Source organism: Anolis sagrei, chromosome 3 (assembly GCF_037176765.1).
Source record: "Anolis sagrei isolate rAnoSag1 chromosome 3, rAnoSag1.mat, whole genome shotgun sequence".
Lineage (NCBI taxonomy): Eukaryota > Metazoa > Chordata > Lepidosauria > Squamata > Dactyloidae > Anolis > Anolis sagrei.
In genome coordinates, this window is record NC_090023.1 from 150,006,636 (window position 1) to 150,025,324 (window position 18,689).

The 18,689-nt window shown below is 38.5% G+C and overlaps 1 protein-coding gene across 1 annotated transcript in view; it reads left to right on the forward strand.

Annotated features, from left to right (window-relative positions):
- LRMDA (leucine rich melanocyte differentiation associated) overlaps nucleotides 1–18,689 on the forward strand; it is an 886,320-nt gene that overhangs the window by 434,068 nt on the left and 433,563 nt on the right. Inside the window, exons 3-4 of the mRNA XM_067466959.1 lie at nucleotides 1,643–1,774; nucleotides 17,729–17,863. Coding sequence (XP_067323060.1) covers nucleotides 1,643–1,774; nucleotides 17,729–17,863 — 267 coding nt within the window. The remainder of the gene's footprint in view (nucleotides 1–1,642; nucleotides 1,775–17,728; nucleotides 17,864–18,689) is intronic.

Genomic DNA, 18,689 nt, shown 5'->3' on the forward strand with positions numbered 1-18,689 from the left:
GTGAAAGGAGAAAATTACAATTCCTTCCTTATGGCAAATTCATGTGACCTTGGTGGACGTACCTTAATTTCCCCATCAGAAAAATGGGACTTTTAATAATCATCATAATTCATTCAGATACACACAGCTCCGGTATGATTTGGAACTCTCAGATTTAAGGTACCACTGAGAAGCAGAGAGTTCAGTTGATTATTTATAGCTCACTCAGTGGTGTCCTTAAACCAGAGCTTGAAGGTCACGTATTTGATTTCCCACAGAAGAAATTTCATTTCCATCTTTTTACTAAGAGGCGATAAGTTTTGTAGATGACAAATTTGATATATGTTTCATCTGACCTATCCCCTCCACATTTACATTTTGTATGGGATGGATAAATACTTGTTTGTTCTGCTCAAATTGAGCCTGTATATGCCCCTAATAAAGAGTTGCTCATGGAGACCTTGACGAAGGGTGTTAAACATGAAGGGGAGAATTCCCTTCAGTATATATATATATCACTGGACAATGAATAAATAGTGTAGACTTGCATCTCCCTTATTCATCACATTTTATAAAACAGCAAGGCAGGAGATAAAGTGATGATCCTTCCTACTGGTAGGCATACTAGCTCAGCTGTCAAGTCATGCAGCCTCAGCATATCTCTAGGTGTCTGGTAGGTGAATGAGTTGTGAATGTGTGTCTGTGTATATGCTCTGTGTACCATGCCGATCTTATTTGATTAATGGGAAGGTTCCCTACTCGTTCCTGTAAGGATTTACAAAGCTATGAAACGAAGAGTTAACACTGGAACAACACCCCTAGCTAAGTGACAAAGCCAGCCTTTTAATTCCTCTCTACTAGCTTTCCTAATTGGCTGCCAAGTCTCTAGAAATGTCTGTGTATTTACAACTGTTGGGAGCATTGCTGCCATACCAAAAAGATTTTATTTTTTTAATGTTAAAACCATGTTGTGCTTTTGCAGGGGAGTGGGGTGTAGACATTTAGTAAATGAATGCTTCTGAACTAATTCTACATATTGTTCTAGCATTGTGTCTTTTGTGCTTTACAAAAAAAAAAAAAGATGAACAAAAAGTCTCAAGCCAGAGAGGGGAAAAAAACCCTGTGGTTAATAAAATAAAAAATTGCAAAAGGAAAAACTTCCCATCATATTTTCCCTACAGTTTTTATATATCGGGTAGCTGCTGAGAACAATTCTTGAAGTTGTATTTATTATTGTTAGTGGGGTACGATATTTCATGGCAGAAATGATGGATGACAACTTAAATTTGTGTCCAGGGAATGAAGGTGAACTGTGACAGAGTTATTTATCTTGGGAATGGAGGTTAGGGTCAGGCGAGGCTGGGTGCCCGAAGGCACAAGACATTGACAAATTCATCCTGCAGCCCTCATATCTGAAGCCTTTTGTTTTGGATCCTGGCTACTCACTAAGTGACCCCCATCCTTCATTCTGCCAGCATGTGAAGGATGTGTTGCTGTGCCGGCACTCCCCTTGCCACTAATTCTTGTCATTCAGCCTCCTGACAGGACTAAACCAAAACTCTTCCCGTTCCTTGAAAGGGAAGGTTAAAATATTTATTTCAGCTCATAATGGCCTTCCTGATTTACTGGAGTATCATTTTTCCTGTTGCCTTTGTCATTGCAGGTCACTGGAAGGACTGGAGACATTTAGCGGCTTGGAAGAACTCATCTTGGACAACAATCTCCTCGGGAATGACCTCCAGTTGCCCAGGTTACCACACCTCCATACCCTGACGCTGAACAAGAACCAAATATCCTTCCGAAAGGAGGGGGCCGGCGAAAGCTTGCCAAATGTCAAATGATCTTTGTCTGTCAGCCAAATTAAAGTAGGTAAAATATAGTTCACATGCAGACAAAGCATTCCCTCTCTTTCTCTTGTCAGTCAGAATCCTTCACAGTAATTTATTGCAGGTCATTCATAAACGAAATGCTTCACTAGATCTTCCTGTTGCTCTGTTTTTTACCATGAGATCTAAGTTTATGACTCTGAAAGAATTTGTGTTAATAGATTGAGAAGTGGAAATAACAGCCAGTTGTGCTTGGAAACACTTACCCAGCCCGCTTGGGTTCTGTAGCAGACTGACCTCTAGTGGAACAGAGCGTGCAGTGAAACAAGAAGAAACAGAGGCTTTTATGCACTGAATCTCTTGTAAAGAAAAGGCACTGTGCTGAATTTGGCAACAGCACTCGCTCAACAAGACCAGGCAGAACTAGTTTCCCCTTTCCGCTAAATATGACCCATAATTGTGACTGAGCTGAACAGAGTGTTTTGTAATTAGCGAACATAACCTGAATGAGACAGTTTGTTGTCATTATTATTATATGGCTGGGCTTTAACCTATGGGTGACACCATGAATCAGAGCCCCTCAAGAAGCACCGTTATAAACAATCGGGAGAATCAGAGTCTTGCAAACTCAAGATGATGGTTTTCTTTATGGACCCAATCCATCTACAGTGTGATCTTTCTCTTTTCCTACTGTCTCCCACCATTCTCAGCACTGTAATTTTTTCTAGTGAGTCATTATATTTTCAGACAAGCCCAAGTGCAACAGTCATAGTTTATCATCATCATCATTAGTATTTATATCTTACTTTTTCTCTCCCAAAATGGCTACTCGTTTGTCATTTTGGCTTTTAGAGGTGGTTCAGGAACACAAAATATGGATTCCACTTCCTGCACTGGTGCTGTTTAAAACATTCAGTCTGTTTAAGTATAGTAGCTTAGCTCAGTTTTAATGCTGTACACTTGTATGTTTAAGCTATATTGTGTTTTAATTTGTAAAGTGCCATTTTTGGGGAAATGACAATCATCATCTTCCCTTACCTCTTATCACCCAATAGTTGGATAACAGGTCTGCTGTCTGTGACAGGAATACTGGTGGCTTCTACTGCAGAAAGAGGTTTAGTAGCCAAGCATGTAGTAACGACTGAACCAAACTATCCAATCAGCTTTGCTGTTTTGAATATTTTATACATTTTATTCAAACAATGGATGCTCAGGAAAATCTAGTGAGAAGGCTCTGGACAGTGGGAAGGATAGAGTGAAATCATTACCAAGATCTTATCCCTGCTGATTCTAATGAGCTGGCCAAATGACAAACATCATGCCCTGAGGCTTATGATGTTTGAAAGGTTTTAATGAATGGACCTGATCACTTCTCGGTATCCTGATTAGCAAAGGCATTTGGGCAAGTCACAAGTCTAAATCATAATTACATTCTTATAAATGAAACTTTGTTTTCTGTACACACCCTCCAGTGGTGTTATTTTGCCAGTTTAATCATAACGATCCCAATAATTCTAATCATTTGTTTGGAGTGTTCAGAGAATTCTTGTATCTGAAATCTAAAATGGGCACCCATAAAGAAGAGAAACCTCTGGCCTATGGAAGAGAAGAATTTGGCTCCCTGGAAGATCTGGTGTGCCTCACATGACCTTAACCAATCAATTAATCTATATGCCACCCCCTCCCAATCAGTTGGGTCAAGGACACATAAAGCTGAGCATTTTCTGGCAACATTTTTGAGAGCTCCTGAGTCCGATTATAATTATAATCATAAAGCTGAAGCTTTCAAGGCTAAATAGAAAGAGCCTCCTCCTGATACTTTCTTTTCACATTGTGAAGGGAAAGCAGCAATAAAAGCAGATTCCCAGAACAAACCTTAACTGGAAAACCTCCTACCAACACTTCAAAACCCTACCCGATTTTTGAGCCAAGCATTATAAGGACAGAAGCATGATAGGGTATATTGCTTCCCAACAGCAAGTGGTTATAGAGTGCTATTACCAATCTGGATTGATAGCACATGGGGATGTCAAGATATTCATGACCAATGGAAAAATAAACTGGAAACAGATGGGGACAAAAACTTAAGAATCAAAACTCATCCAATACTTTTTCGTTTGTATTCCTGTAATGCTCATAGGAAGTGAGGCAAAGCCAAAAAGGCTGCCATTCCTCTTTAAATTAAGAAGAAATAGGCTGCTTCTCACCACAAGAAGAGGAAAGCATCAGGGCAGGACTAGCTGAGTGAGCTGGGAAAGCGACTGAGAGAGCACTGAGAATTCTGGGAAATGTAGTTTAGGAAGGCAAAGAATTCAAATGTCCCTAAACTACATTTCCCAGAATTCTGCTCAGCATCAGAAAGCCTCAATAGGGGAGAGATTTGTCCCTCCTAGCAGCAACCAGCCAGAGTTCCAATAAACTGTTGAAACTGCAAAGAGGAGGACTGACTGATAGTTCAACCCTAGTAAGCAAAACTGTGCTGGGTTGGGAAGAAATCCCTAAATTGAAGTTCTATTGGTTAAAGACATTAAATGAGATAGCTGTTGTGGCTGTTTTTGTCAACACTTCTTAAATGTCCCAAAATCAATAGATATATTAATATTTCTGAAACTTGGGGGGGGGGGGGATGATCCCCAGTTATCTTGTGCCATTGTATAGAAAATTCAAGAAGATAGTAGTTTTTTAAAAAAAGGTTTTTGCAAAAACTTTGGAAATTCCCCAAAAGTTCGTAAATGAGTGAAATGTTCTTAAACTTGGTGGGCAAACAGAGGTAAATGTGTTTTATGATTGTAGCAAGTGTCGTGCCAATAACTTTAACAACTAGGGAGGAAGCAGCCTCTGAAGTTTCCCCATTGGCACAATTACTTAACAAAAGGTAACAAAACTCATTATAGTTATGATACAGACCCCATCCAATTTTGTAAACACTTTAGAAATTATTTTTTCCCCACACCCTAATTTTGTAAAGAATATTGATTTTTTTTCCAATTATTTTTTTTTTGCAATAAATTTTTATTAAGGTTTTCAGATATTAAAGGGTTACAGGGAAAGAGTGAGAACAATATCAAGACAGTGAAAGATAGGAAAAGATTTGGGAGATAGAGGTAGAAAAAAAACTGTGAAAATAGAAATATAAAAATAAAAATAAAAATAAAAAAAATAAAAAATTGTTGACTTCCATTCTGGGGGTATGTTGCTTTCCAACCTTCATTCAGTTTTCTTCTCACTTATCTTCTTTCTTCTTCTCTTCGATATAGTTTTCCAAGAGAGACCAATCTGTCTCCCGAGTAGGGTTTCCTGAATTCTTCCTTAACAAAAAAGTTAGTCTGTCCATGTCCTTTATTTCTAATATTTTGGTTAACCAACTCTCCGTGTCTGGGATTTCTCCCAGTTTCCAATATTTTGCATAAGTGATTCTTGCCGCAGTCGATAAATATGTCAATAATATGTCCTTATTTTGGTCTAAGTTAATAGCCGAATTTGTAATATTTAATAAGTAATACTCGGGCTTTTTTAAATATGTGGTTCCTAAAATTTTCTGAGATTCCATATGTATTTTTTTCCAAAACTCTTGTGCCTTTTTACAGGACCACCACATGTGGTAGTAACTGCCTTCTTCTTCTTTACATTTCCAACATTTGTTTTCTGTACTTTTATACATTATACTTATTTTTTTTGGTGTAATATACCACCTATGTACCATTTTCCATAGGTTTTCTTTCAAATTTGTGGCGTATGTATATTTAATTTTTTTATTCCATAACATATCCCACTCCTTTAGTAGGATTGGTCTTCTCACATTTTGGGCCCATCTAATCATACAATTTTTGACTGTTTCTGTTTCCGTTGCCCAGTCCAGTAGTTTACTATAAATCTTAGATATCAATTTTTTCTCTGCATTTAGCAATTTCTCCCATACGTTCTCTTCTAAACAAAAACCTATTTTCTTATCTTGTTTATAATGACTGCTTAATTGCATGTAGTGTAGCCATGATACATTTCCAAAGTCTTTTTTTAGATCATCATATGATTTTAACAACTCTGTATTTTGGATGAGCAGGTCTTTATACCTTGGCCATTTTTGCCATCCTAGCAATCGTCTTTGATTCGCCTCGATGGGCGACACCCAAAGAGGGATTTTAGAGTAAAAGTTTCTTTTATATTTTAACCAGGTTCTTAATAGAACCGACCTTATAAAATGGTTACCGAACCCCTTTTCTTTCATTTCTTGGTCATACCAAATATAGGCATGCCAGCCTTTCCTCAATTCCCAGCCTTCCAACGATAATAGTTTCTCATTTGAGAGTTTCATCCATTCCATTGTCCATGCTAGCGCATTTGCTTCATGATAAAGTTTTAAATCAGGGAAGGCTAAGCCTCCCCTGTTTTTTTTGTCTATAAGAACAGTATATTTTACCCTTGGTCTTTTATTACCCCAGATGAACTTCAGTAGGTCTTTATTCCATTTCTTGAATATTTCTGTGTTCCTTATAATAGGTATATTCTGAAATAGAAAAGTCAGTTTGGGGAGAACATTCATTTTTACAAGCGCCACCCGTCCTAAAAGGGAAAGATTTAAATATTTCCATCTATCCAAATCAGTTTTTACCTCTTTCCAAAGAGTCTCATAATTATTCTTAAGCAGTTGGTTGTTTTTTGCTGTGATCCAGATTCCCAGATACTTCAGTTTTTTTGTTATGCTTAGACCTGTCTGTTTCCAAATCAACTCTTGTTTCTTTTTATCTACATTCTTTGTTAAAATCATCGTTTTATTTTTATTCAGTTTGAAGCCCGCTAAGTTTCCGTATTCCATAATTTTATTTATCCATCCTTCTAAATGATCCAATGGGCCCTCAATAATACCTATCACATCATCGGCATATGCCCTGATTTTAAATTCGTATTTCCCTAACTTTGCTCCTTTTATTTCTTTGTCTTCTTTTATCCCTTTAATCAGAATTTCCAGCGCCATAATAAAAATTAAGGGGGAGAGGGGGCATCCTTGTCGGGTCCCTTTGTGTATTGTGAATTCTTCCCCCATCTTACCATTGACCAAAATTTTGGCTTTCTGTATATTGTAAATCGAATTTAAAGCATTGCCGAAACTATACCCCATGTCCAATTCCTGAAATAAAATTTAAAAAAAATCCCAATTGAGATTATCAAAAGCTTTTTCGGCATCAACTGCCAAAAAAGCTACTTCTTTTTGATGATTTAGTTCATAATGCTCGATCAGGTCCAGAACAGTTCTAATGTTACTATTCATATGTCGATTTGGTAGGAATCCCACCTGTTCTTCGCCAATCCAGTCTTTCAGGAAATCTTTAAGCCGTGAGGCTAATATATTTGTGAAAATCTTATAATCAGTATTTAAGAGGGATATCGGTCTATAATTCCTAGTGTCTGTGGGATCCGTTCCTTCTTTATGGATTAAAGTTATCTCCGCAAGTTTCCAAGAATCAGGTATTATTTGCAATTGAAGTGCCTCATTCATAATTTTTTGTAATAACGGGCTTAACTCATGTTTTAAAACCTTGTAAAGACCCGCTGTGTATCCATCCGGACCAGGAGCTTTACTGGGGTCCATTCTGCTTATTGCTTTATCTATTTCCTCTAATGTAATATCTCTGTTTAATTTCTCTCTTTGTTCCTCATTTATTTTTTCTAATCTCATTTTACTTATATATGTCGCTATATCTTCTTTTGAGATATTGTCTTTTCTGTATAAGTTTTTGTAAAAGTTCTGAAATTCCTCCAAAATGTCTTCATTTTTTGTTATCATTTTGTCTCCTACTTTCAGTTTTGTTATTTGAGACTTTTGTTTCTTTTTTTGTGCTTGTCTAGCTAACCACCTCCCCGGCCTGTTAGCGTTTTCAAAATATGATTGTTTTAGAAATTTAATTTGTTTTGCTTGGTGTTCTAATTCTAAGTGATTTTTCTTTTGTTTAAGCTCCAACAATAATTTAGTTAGAGATGTTTTTTGAGGGTTTAATTTTAGATCTTTTTCCTTAAGAGATATTTGTTTTTCAATCTCTTTTATCTCTAGGTTCTTCATCTTATTAATTTTCGCATTTTGTTGAATTAAGTGTCCTCTTAGGACCGCTTTCAGGGCGTCCCATACAATTTGAGGTTTAGTTTCCTCTATTTGATTTATATTCAGATAGTCTTTAACTATTTCTTTATATTTTTTTATATCTTGCTCCATTTTGATCAGATTTTCGTTAAGTCTCCATTTTCTAGTTTTTGTTTCTTTGTTGATAGTCAATATTATTGGACAATGGTCCGAGATCTCCCTCGGGAGAATGTTTATCTCATCTATTCTTGTAAAAAGGGTTTTGGATGACCAAACCATATCGATCCTAGACCAGGTACTGTGTCTGTTTGAATAAAAGGTGAAGTCCTTTTTCCCTTCATTTTTCGCTCTCCATACATCCATTAATTCCATTTCCTTTTTCATTTGAATTAAATTTTGTGGTAAAGTAGTGTGTCCATCCTTTGGCTTTTTATTTTTCTGTTTCTTAGATTTATCTTCCTCACTATTTAATACACCATTAAAATCACCCACAAGTATCAATTCATCAAATTCGGCATTCAACAATTTTTCTTTGAGAGTTTTTACAAATGTTTTTTTGGGGCCATTCGGGGCGTAAACATTACATATAAGTATTTTTAAGTCTCCTGCGGAGATCGTAACTCCTAGGATTCTACCTTCTTGATCCGTGAATTCTAATCTTGAGTCTAATGTGTCCTTGATATATGTTGCCACACCTCTCTTTTTCTTCTCGATTGACGAGCAGTATAATTTCCCTAGTTTATTATTTACTAGATGGGGTATATGTCTCTGGGATATGTGTGTTTCTTGTAAGGTGATGATGTCATACTTTTCTCTGCCCAATTTGGTAAATAGTTTTTTGCGTTTTTGTGGCGAATTAAGACCATTCACATTGTTATTGTAACATTTTATTTGTTGCTTATTCATTATCATCCGTCGTTGCTTTGTCTGGCTCACTTCCTGTGTCGTCTCTATCCTCGTCCACATTACTTAGCGATGAAGCTCCCTGTTCCGTGATTTCCCCACGATCTTCCATTTCTAACGATTCTGGTCTCGGTCTTTTCTTCTGTTTCCCTCCCCTGGGGGAGGGACCCTTTTTGTCTTTCATTAATTTGTCATAGAAGGCTTTAGCTTTATCTTCTGTGGTAATCCAATATTTCTCGTCCTTGTATGTAGTCATTATCCCTTCGTTGCGTTCCCAGCGGAACCTGATCTGTCTTTTCTTTAATTCTTCTGTTAAAAAGTAATATTTCCTTCTTCTATTTATCACTGTTTGCGGGTATTCTCTCAACATCACAACTTTTATACCTTTGAATATTGTTGCTTTTCTATTATTTTTGTAAAGGATTTCATCTCTTAATCTACGTTTTGTCAGCTGCACTATTACATCTCTTGGTGTGTTATTTGTCTTCGAGTAGTTAGTTGTAATTCTGAATATCTTGTCCACCTCTTTAGCCATCTCCTGTTCCGGAATCTCCATGCATGACGCTAGTATTTTAATTACTTCTAATTTCAGGTCTTCTTTCGGGTCCTCCCACATGTTCCTCAATCTTAGTTGAAAATCAAGTTCAGTCTGTTGTAACTTTTCTTGTTCCCTCTCATATTTTACTTGTTTTCTATCTAAATCCTTTATCCTTTTCTGCAATTTGGTTTGGTTTTCTTCGATTTTCTCCTTGTCTTTTTTCAATTCTCTGGTTTCCTCTTTTAGTTGTTTTACATCTTTCTTTATTATCCCATATTCTTCTTTGAGTTCTTTCTTCATCTCTTTCCATTCTGCTTGCATCGCATTGTAGTTTGCTTCTTGCTTTTCTGCTATCGCCTTGATTTCTTCCTGCATTGAATCTTGTGTTTTGGATATCTTTTGTATCTCTTTCAATATGTCTTTCAATTTTACACCTTCTTCTGAGCCTTGGGAGCCTCTTCTTGCCGCAATAGTTAATTTTAAATCTCTATCTTTTTCCATTTTATTCTTGAGTGTTGGCTTTCTTGTCTTCTAATTCTATATAAGGAGGAAAGAGTCAATACTAATTCAACAAATCAATTATTGTTCTCCTGTACAGTATAATTTATAGATTGGGAGTAAAAATCTTGGGGGCCGCTTCTCCTTCCCTCTTTTTTTTTAATTAACTTAAATTATTATTTTTGACTTATTTGATTATTATTATTGTTTTAGTTATTATTGTAATTTAATTACTTAATTATTATTTTAAATATTTATTTATTTATAAAATTTATTATTGTGGTTGTTATTTTTTAGGGTTTAAATTGATCTAATATTATTGCCCTCTTCTCTTCTCTTTGGCACTCCCTCTCTCTTATCTCCTAAAGCCCTATATCTCCGCTCCGCCCTGTTACTCCATTCAACTCCGCTCCGTTGCACTGCGCTACGTCTCCTCTTCTCTTCTCCTCCTCAAAACTCTTGCCTCCCGACGAACTTCTTCCCTTCAACACTCCAACTCTCTTGCCTCCCGACGTCCACGCTCCTTCTCTCCCCTCTGCTCCGCCTCTCTCCGCTTCTTCTTCACGAAACTCTTGCCTCCCGACGAGTCCCTGCCTCCGCTCCGCCTTCAATACTGCACTCCGTGCTTTCTCTGCAGCCAAGTTTTCAAAGGTCCGTAACTTCCGCAAGTTACGTAGCCGTTGTTTCCGCCGGCTACGTAGTCTCCGTCGTCACTGTTTCTTTACTTCCGCCCTTGGTATCTTTGGCACGTCCTCCTTCTTCCGCCTGTGCGTCTGCGTCCTACGCCAGATCCGGAGTGGCGATCTGGCTTCCTGTTTGTCCTGGGCTTTCGCGCGGTTTCTTCTATATGTTTATGAAGAAGCTCTTCGCAGACTAAACATCATGGCGTCAAGGTCAGGGGTGCCTTTCCTTGCTAGTTTCTAATTTCTATTACTGACTTATTTCGAGTTTTCTCTTGCGGTTTAGAGTGGGAGGGTCTGCTATCCGCTACCTCCTCCCCCCGTCTTTGTAAGTAGTTAATCTCCTTTTGTTTTTAAATTTTCAGGTACCCCTTATCCAATTGATATATTTCTGTCCTCATTTATAGCAATCCTTGTTAGCACATCTTCACGATGTATCCTCGTTTAGCTTTAGTTCCGATCCATTTGGATCTGATCTTTCTTAGCTTGGGTTCTCTCCTCCCTTTATCCTTTATGGCTATCGGGGAGGGATTTGTGCAACTTGTTCCCCAAAATTTCTTCTTAGGAAACTTACGTTTCTCTCGTTCCAATGTGGAATTCTTATGCTTCTTCTCGTTGTTGGTTGTGATGGGCAGCGACAGTTATTGCTGCCTTTTGGCAGCTTCTCGCGGAGAGGCTTGCTGCCCCCGGTCTGTCCGGGTCCTCTCACCCTCCTCCCTTGAGGGGTGGGGGGATTTGGGACCTCAGACTTGCCTGGGGGGTCTTTGCACACCTTCGAGTCTCAATCCGCTCGAAGGTGGGGAGCTACCGCTCTACCAGCCTCTCAACGCGATTCCCCCTCGGAGGAGCTCTCAGAGGGACCGTCCTGTCGCCATTTTCCCTCACCGGATTTTTTTCCAATTATTGCACAGGCGTATTGCCTATTCTCTGATGTTTTATATTTGCTTGGCAGGATTGGAATCCCTTCATTTCTTCCACTAAAGAGTGTTTTTAAAAGTTATTGTTAAAAAGCCATTCTTACAGTTTGGAAATACAACAGAGTGTAACTATCTTGGATTGAGATTTTTTTGAGCAAAACATTATTATTATTATTATTATTATTATTGCTATATTGCTATAATTATTATTATAATTATTGCTATCATCATCATTATGATGTTTATTTATATCCTGCTTTTTCTCACCAAAGGATCTTTTTTTACTCTTGAAAAAATTATAATGAGACTATTATTTATTATTTATTTCAAAGTTTTCTATACCGAGCTTCTCACCTCTTAGAGGGACTCAGCCCGGTTTACAACCATAAAAACATACAATCAGTAAAATATCATAGTTCATAATTACAATAACACATTTAAAATAACAACTATATTTAAAACTACGGTGGTCAGTCGTCATATTAAAAACAAGTATACCTCATCTTCCATCCACAATCCTAGGGTGCTATCTCATTCATCGAAAGCCTGTCTCCACAACCACATCTTCACCCGTTTCCTGAATGTCAGGATAGTTGGGGCGGTTCTGACCTCCAGTGGGAGAGAGTTCCAGAGTCGCGGGGCCACCACCGAGAAGGCCCTGTCCCTCGTCTCCACCAGGCGCGCTTGTGAGGCCGGTGGGACCGAGAGCAGGGCCTCTCCAGACGATCTTAGTAATCTTGATGGTACGTAGGGGAGAATACGTTCGGAGAATACAGGGCCGGAGTCGTTTAGGGCTTTATAGGTTAACACCAGCACTTTGAATTGTGCTCGGAAGCTAATTAGCAGCCAGTGGAGCTGGTGTAACAGCGGAGTGGTGTGCTCCCTGTACCCAGCACCCGTTAGTAATCTGGCTGCCGAGCGTTAGACTTGCTGCAACTTCCGGGCAGTCTTCAGAGGCAACCCCACGTAGAGAGCGTTGCAGTAATCTAAGCGGGATGTAACCAAAGCGTGGACCACCGTGGCCAAGTCAGACTTCCCAAGGTACGGGCGCAGCTGGCACACAAGTGACTACAAAACCCATCCAGATACTTTGATTTCCCCCTGGTAATCTTGTACTTCTGACATGAGTTGCAGATGGTAGACATTCTTGTGATCAATTGTAGATAGATATGGAAGTGAAAGCCCAAACATACCTGGGATAGGAAGGCTCCATATACTTGAGCAACACTGAGGTCCTCTCTTGATCATAATCAGCCATTAGGCTTAGTTTCTGCTCATTAGGCGAGGAGAGGAAGCATGAAGTCCAGCTGCTTCTCATCTTTCCAGTTCCTGTGTGATAGCTGTTCACAGTATAACTGCAGTGTAATATCATCTTTTTATCAAGAGGAACTTTCCAATTGCATGTGTCATTCACTTCATTCCTCTCCCCGAGAAACGACATGCCCTGCATCTCTTCTCCTATAAATGAGATGTCCACTGGTGAGAAAAACAGAAAAAAAAAACATGGGGAAGGCATCAAGTATCCCTTGGAGTCTACTGTTTCTCTGGGGCAATTTGGAATTCCTTCTGCATGAAATAAAGATATTTAATGCCTCCCGTATTACCTGTAATTTTGGCCAGTATGTGTAAAATGAGTTACACGACCAAAAGACTCAATCCTACAGCATGGTTCTTGCATTTTACAACTCTCCTCAATTGACTGTATGGTTACTACAAATAAGATGTAAATTAGAATGCACATGGCGATGGGAAGGTCTCAAAGGGTGAAAGTTCTGTTTCTATCCTGTGGCGATGCCACTGCCCTTCAGTTATTGAGGTGAAGAAATGGGGTATATTCCATCTACAAGAGATAACAAAGGTAACAGGATAACATAAATCATAGCCGGGGATAAGCAACATAAAATACTGAGCATTTAAGATAACCACATAATAATTGTAGCACACAGCCCTAGACAAGGACAAATAAAAATATGAATTTTTCATTGAAACCAATTATTTCTGCCATTGTAAATGAAAGAAATTGGCTTTTTATGTCCTCTGTATGTAAATTGAAAGAAATATTATTTTATAGGGAGCATTCAAAGCATAGATCGTTTATTTGAAATATTTAGCTAGCTAGCGAAGTTATGGTAGTGGTGAAAACTCTGACTTCCAATATCCCTGATTGAAATCTTATCCTGGTCCTGCTCACTGTGTTGCCTTAGAAAACAAAGATTCACATCGTAAGCTACCCTATAATAGATCAGGCTATTTACATGGCTAGAAACCTGTTTATTTAAGACTAGGGTTAAGGCAGTTTCATTCTAGTGCAACTTTCAAAAAGCCAGGAAACTGAGGATGAGAATTTCTTCTAGGTTTTTTATATTCATTGGGATTTTAGGCAATATCATAAATTATGCTTGCTTTTATATACACAGTTCTATTATATTTTAGACCCTGGCATAAATAAGCAAATAATTATCCTTCCCTGTCAAACAAAGCATATTGCTGAGTAAATTTGAATAATATTCCAGAAGATTCCACCACCCTTTTTTGTCAATGATGTACACTTGGATCTTGGGATCCATGGTAAATTGATTCCAGGAGTGCCCCCATGGATACCAAAGTCCTCAAGATGCCTCGTGAGTTAGATGCCTTGAGAAGAGATAGCAAGGTGGTTTCTTACAAACTCATCACATTCACCTTTCAAAATGTCCTAAAAAACTTCCACTCCAGCTGGAGGATGGATGGGTCTGCTGTGGAGACCCCTCCTCCAACTAGAGGGAAAGTATCCTACAATGCTTCTCCCTCAACACAGGAGTCTTCCCATGCAAAGGGGAAAGTGTCCCCAAGAGGGAGCTGCGTGCAGGGCAGTGGATTTGACCCAACTGCCCCTCATTTTGGCAGTAAATCCAGGCAAAGTGGAATACTTTGCCTAGCTATTATGATAAGGCCCCTGTTGTTCATTCGTTCAGTCATCTCCGACTCTTCGTGACCTCATGGACCAGCCCGCGCCAGAGCTCCCTGTCAGCCATCACCACCCCCAGCTCCTTCAAGGTCAGTCCAGTCACCTCAAGGATGCCATCCATCCATCTTGGCCTTGGTCGGCCCCTCTTCCTTTTACCTTCCACTTTCCCCAGCATAATTGTCTTCTCTAGGCTTTGCTGTCTCTTCATGATGTGGCCAAAGTACTTCAACGTTGTCTCTAGTATCCTTCCCTCCAATGAGCAGTCGGGCTTTATTTCCTGGAGGATGGACTGGTTGCATCTTCTCACAGTCCAAGGCACTCTCAGAACTTTCCTCCAACACCACAGTTCAAAAGCATCTATCTTCCTTCGCTCAGCCTTCCCTAAGGTCCAGCTCTCACATCCGTAGGTTACTACAAGGCCCTAGTCTCTGCCAAACTTCATCGCATCACCCTCTGGCTCTTTTCCCCACTCTGCTTCAATAGGGGAGTTCTACGGAACAGCTTGAGGCCACCATAGATGTGAAGCCACCATAGAGCACAGATGTGAAGCCGCCATAGATGTTCTATACACCTTAACATATTTTTTGTCCTATGTTGGCTGAATTAATGGATGTAGAACCCTTGGATACAGAAGGCTGTCTATATCTTTCAAGTAAAGTAATTGCTCTGGCCCGCAAAACTACTTAACTCATGCCTCATTGATAGCTTCTTTCTGCTTCTTCCCTGATGACAGAACTATACTGTGTTTGATTTATGTGCTAAGAAGATCCCGTTGACTTGAATGGCCACAATAACTAATTTAAAAAACCAACTACCCTCAATTAAACAATATTAAAATCCATGAAATCCAAACTATTTATTTGATATTCACAAATTCCCATTTCTCCATTCACTTCTAGCTCTCTAACTACTGCCTTTAAAACCCTAGATCTCTAGACCAGTGGTTCTCAACCTGGGATCCAAGGGCTCCTGGGGGTCCATGACTGTCACAGAGGGTCTATGAAGGATTAAATTATTAATTATTATTCGTGTTGATACTATTATTTTAAATTCATAAAGGAGTGTGTGCATTAATAGATTAATTTATATCTCACTTTCTCTAAATTTGAAGGAACATTCATGAGAAAATTGAAATAATTATTTGATGTACCTTAAATCTTGAGTTAAGTCTTGGAGGTTCGCAGCCACAAAAGTATTTAAAAGAGGATCCAAGTAAAGAAAAGGTTGAGAACCACTACCATAGACTGTTTTTATCTCAGGAAAATAAATGGTCTAATTTTCACAACTAGGAAACTCTAATCACAGTAATTATCACAAAGGTTTGTTTAAGATGCCAGAAACAAAGGCCAGTGAATCAAATAGAGTACCTGATGTATCTTTTGCTTCATCCACGTATTGTTATTTTACTGGCTTTCTGCCAGAATTTCCCACAATACTGAGTAATTCCTCTGGACAAGCTCAATTTAAAAGTAATAATTATGAAAAAGTAAGTGTGAGTAGAAGACAAAGCCAAATGAGGCCATTAACATGCATTAAGATCATTCTAAAATTATATTTTTATCCCACTTTTTCCTTATGAAAAGTCTTCAGAGATGCTTACACGATTTTCATCCTTCCTTGGTTCTTCTGGTAAAACAGATTTGACAAGTGTTAGTAGGGTTTCTTAGAATTCATGCTATTTTTGCAAATTTCTTTACATATTTTCAACAATTGCATCGTTTAGATTTCACAGTGAGGCAGGCCACAAAGGGAATAGCCTAGTGGATCTGCACCTCACAGGTATGACTCAATTCACAACATCTTTGAATAACTTTCTGTCTTATTTAATATTATCCTAGCCTATATCTCTTTTAAAAATGATTAAACTAGAGCAGGTTATGGTGATGATAACTCAAATTGTTATTGGTTTGGTTTCATGATACAGAAAATCACATCAGACCAAAGCTAGGAACGTGTATCTGTAAAAATCATATTTCTACTGCTTTTGTTACCATTTAATCAGCAATCTAGAAGTGATCTTGTGGTCTCATCACACAATGGAATTTTAGCATCCTAGGACATTTCTGCCCCAGTTAAGTGATTGAGCTCCATGCCGCCAACCATATGATGCAGCCTCACTTCTGGCAGGGCTCCATGGGTGAACTGGAGTAATAGTGTAGTAGGATGCTGCACCACCAACATGGGAGCCTCCCCATGTTCCATTTGGAACAACTGGGATACCACAGGGACAAGTCATGCATGAAATGGGGAAGCATCACTGCTAGCTGAGATTGCCATGATTCTCCACGGAGGCTGCCAAATTGGTATGGGGGATCTCATCAATGTGTGCTTATTGTGCTTTACGTCACAGCTCTATAATCTGATTTCTGGAAGCATATGTAGCGATATCATTTTCAAGTGTAAGATATCTAAGGCCCCATCTACACTGGACAGTTTATCCAGATGGTCCAAGAATACATCAGCCATGCTAGACTCTCACTTGTGACATATGTGTCACTGATGCGTCTCCTGCGGGTACCCCATGCTGTGAGCAATCAAGAGAGGTGACTTCCCCACTTTTTTTTAGATGCACAAGCAGAACACTAATGTCAGAAGTTCTCACAGAGCTCTGTGGCCATCTGGGAACAGTAACACAGCAGCACAGGCCTATCTATCTTCTTTTTCCTGGGCTGATGAGCAGAGAGAAAAAGGGAAAAATGTAGTGGCCCATGTGGATAGTAGACTGGTCTGAATTGAACCTGATCCTGCTGTCCACATTGTCACAAAACTGCTCCAGAGTTTCAAGAAAACTACTGACTTTATCCCACAATACATACCAGAAGTCTAAAGGCATTATGAACACAACTAGAATTCATTGCATGTTGAATTCAGGCTATTAGGCCCATGCAAAGAAGTCCCTTTGACTATATCCATTTCAGTGGCTGGTTTCACTATTCCCTTACAATGTCTATGTTATATGAACTGTGATGCTATAAAGCTGATATTTTAAGATAATACATAATCAAGCATTTCTGTTTATGTAATTAACTCAGTGCTAAGGTGCTACAAATACAGACACCAACTTATAAAGTCACATTTACTGTGGGATCAATTCATGTTACAGTTTCCTTACTATTTAAGTATGTTGTGTGTGTGTGTGTGTGTGTGTGTGTATGCACACGTTTTTTTCCTATTGTGAAAGAAGGACAGATAATAAATTCCATGGATGAATAAAATAAGAAAAGTATATAATATGTTAGGAAGTATACAATATGTTAGGGAAGTATACAATATGTTAGGAAAAAGCGAGCTGATGCATTTTGCTTTTGTAAATTTTGCCTTTTGTTAATGTTGTTTAAACCTTAGCCCATTCCCTTGGGCACATAACAGAACTGGAGAACCTGCTGGATCATTTATCTGAAGTAGTTCCTGCCTTGGAATATCTGAGTTTGCTGGGAAATACAGCATGCCCAAATGAATTGGTCTGCAAAGACAAAGATGAGGGAGACTACCAAAGGTACAGGTTAGTATCTTTGGACTGCAAATGTTAAAAATGACTTCCTATGGAAAAAATATGCCAGTATTATAAGGTTATACCATCTTCCTTCCATATACTAATTGCCATGTGTGTGTATAGTCTTCTAATATTTGTGACAACAAAGAGGCAGAGCCTGATGGATCCTATTGACATTTATTTGGAAAGCAGATGTAATCAACTATATCCTCTCCTACCCCTGTTAAACATAGTTTAAATCTTTAGTTAGACCTGTCTGCTACTTTCAGCAGATCTAATATGTATTCTGTGTGATACACCAGAATACCTTTATTGTATGCTTTATAGACATTCTGAACTGTTTATTAATTTCTCAATCAAATAATGTATTAAAATCCTGAAATGATTTTTTTTGTTCAAGAGACAATAATTGGTAACCATGGGATTAAAATAATATTAGTATTTGTCAAATGCTGCATTTAATTGAAATCGTGCTCATAAAACTGGCTGATTGACAACTTGATCTATTCTGTGTTGTGCTTCAGACATCTTTGGAAAATAAATTTAAAGCTATCCTTTAAATGAAAGAATCTAATGAGCCACATTCTGAATTGTGCATAAATGCATCGTCTTGGATTCTGCTAAGTGGCCTAGATTGAATAACATATTTTCCTCCCACCTTAACCCCAAACTGGAAAGCATATTGGCCATCCTGCTTACAAAATGCCTAGTAGTGGTGTTGCCATGTAAATTTATGAGACATTTTCACCACAGCATTGCTTAAAAATGAATGATAGCTCTATAGTTTACTGTTTTTCACTTTAAGTACATTTTTCTGACAATATGCCTCTTATTA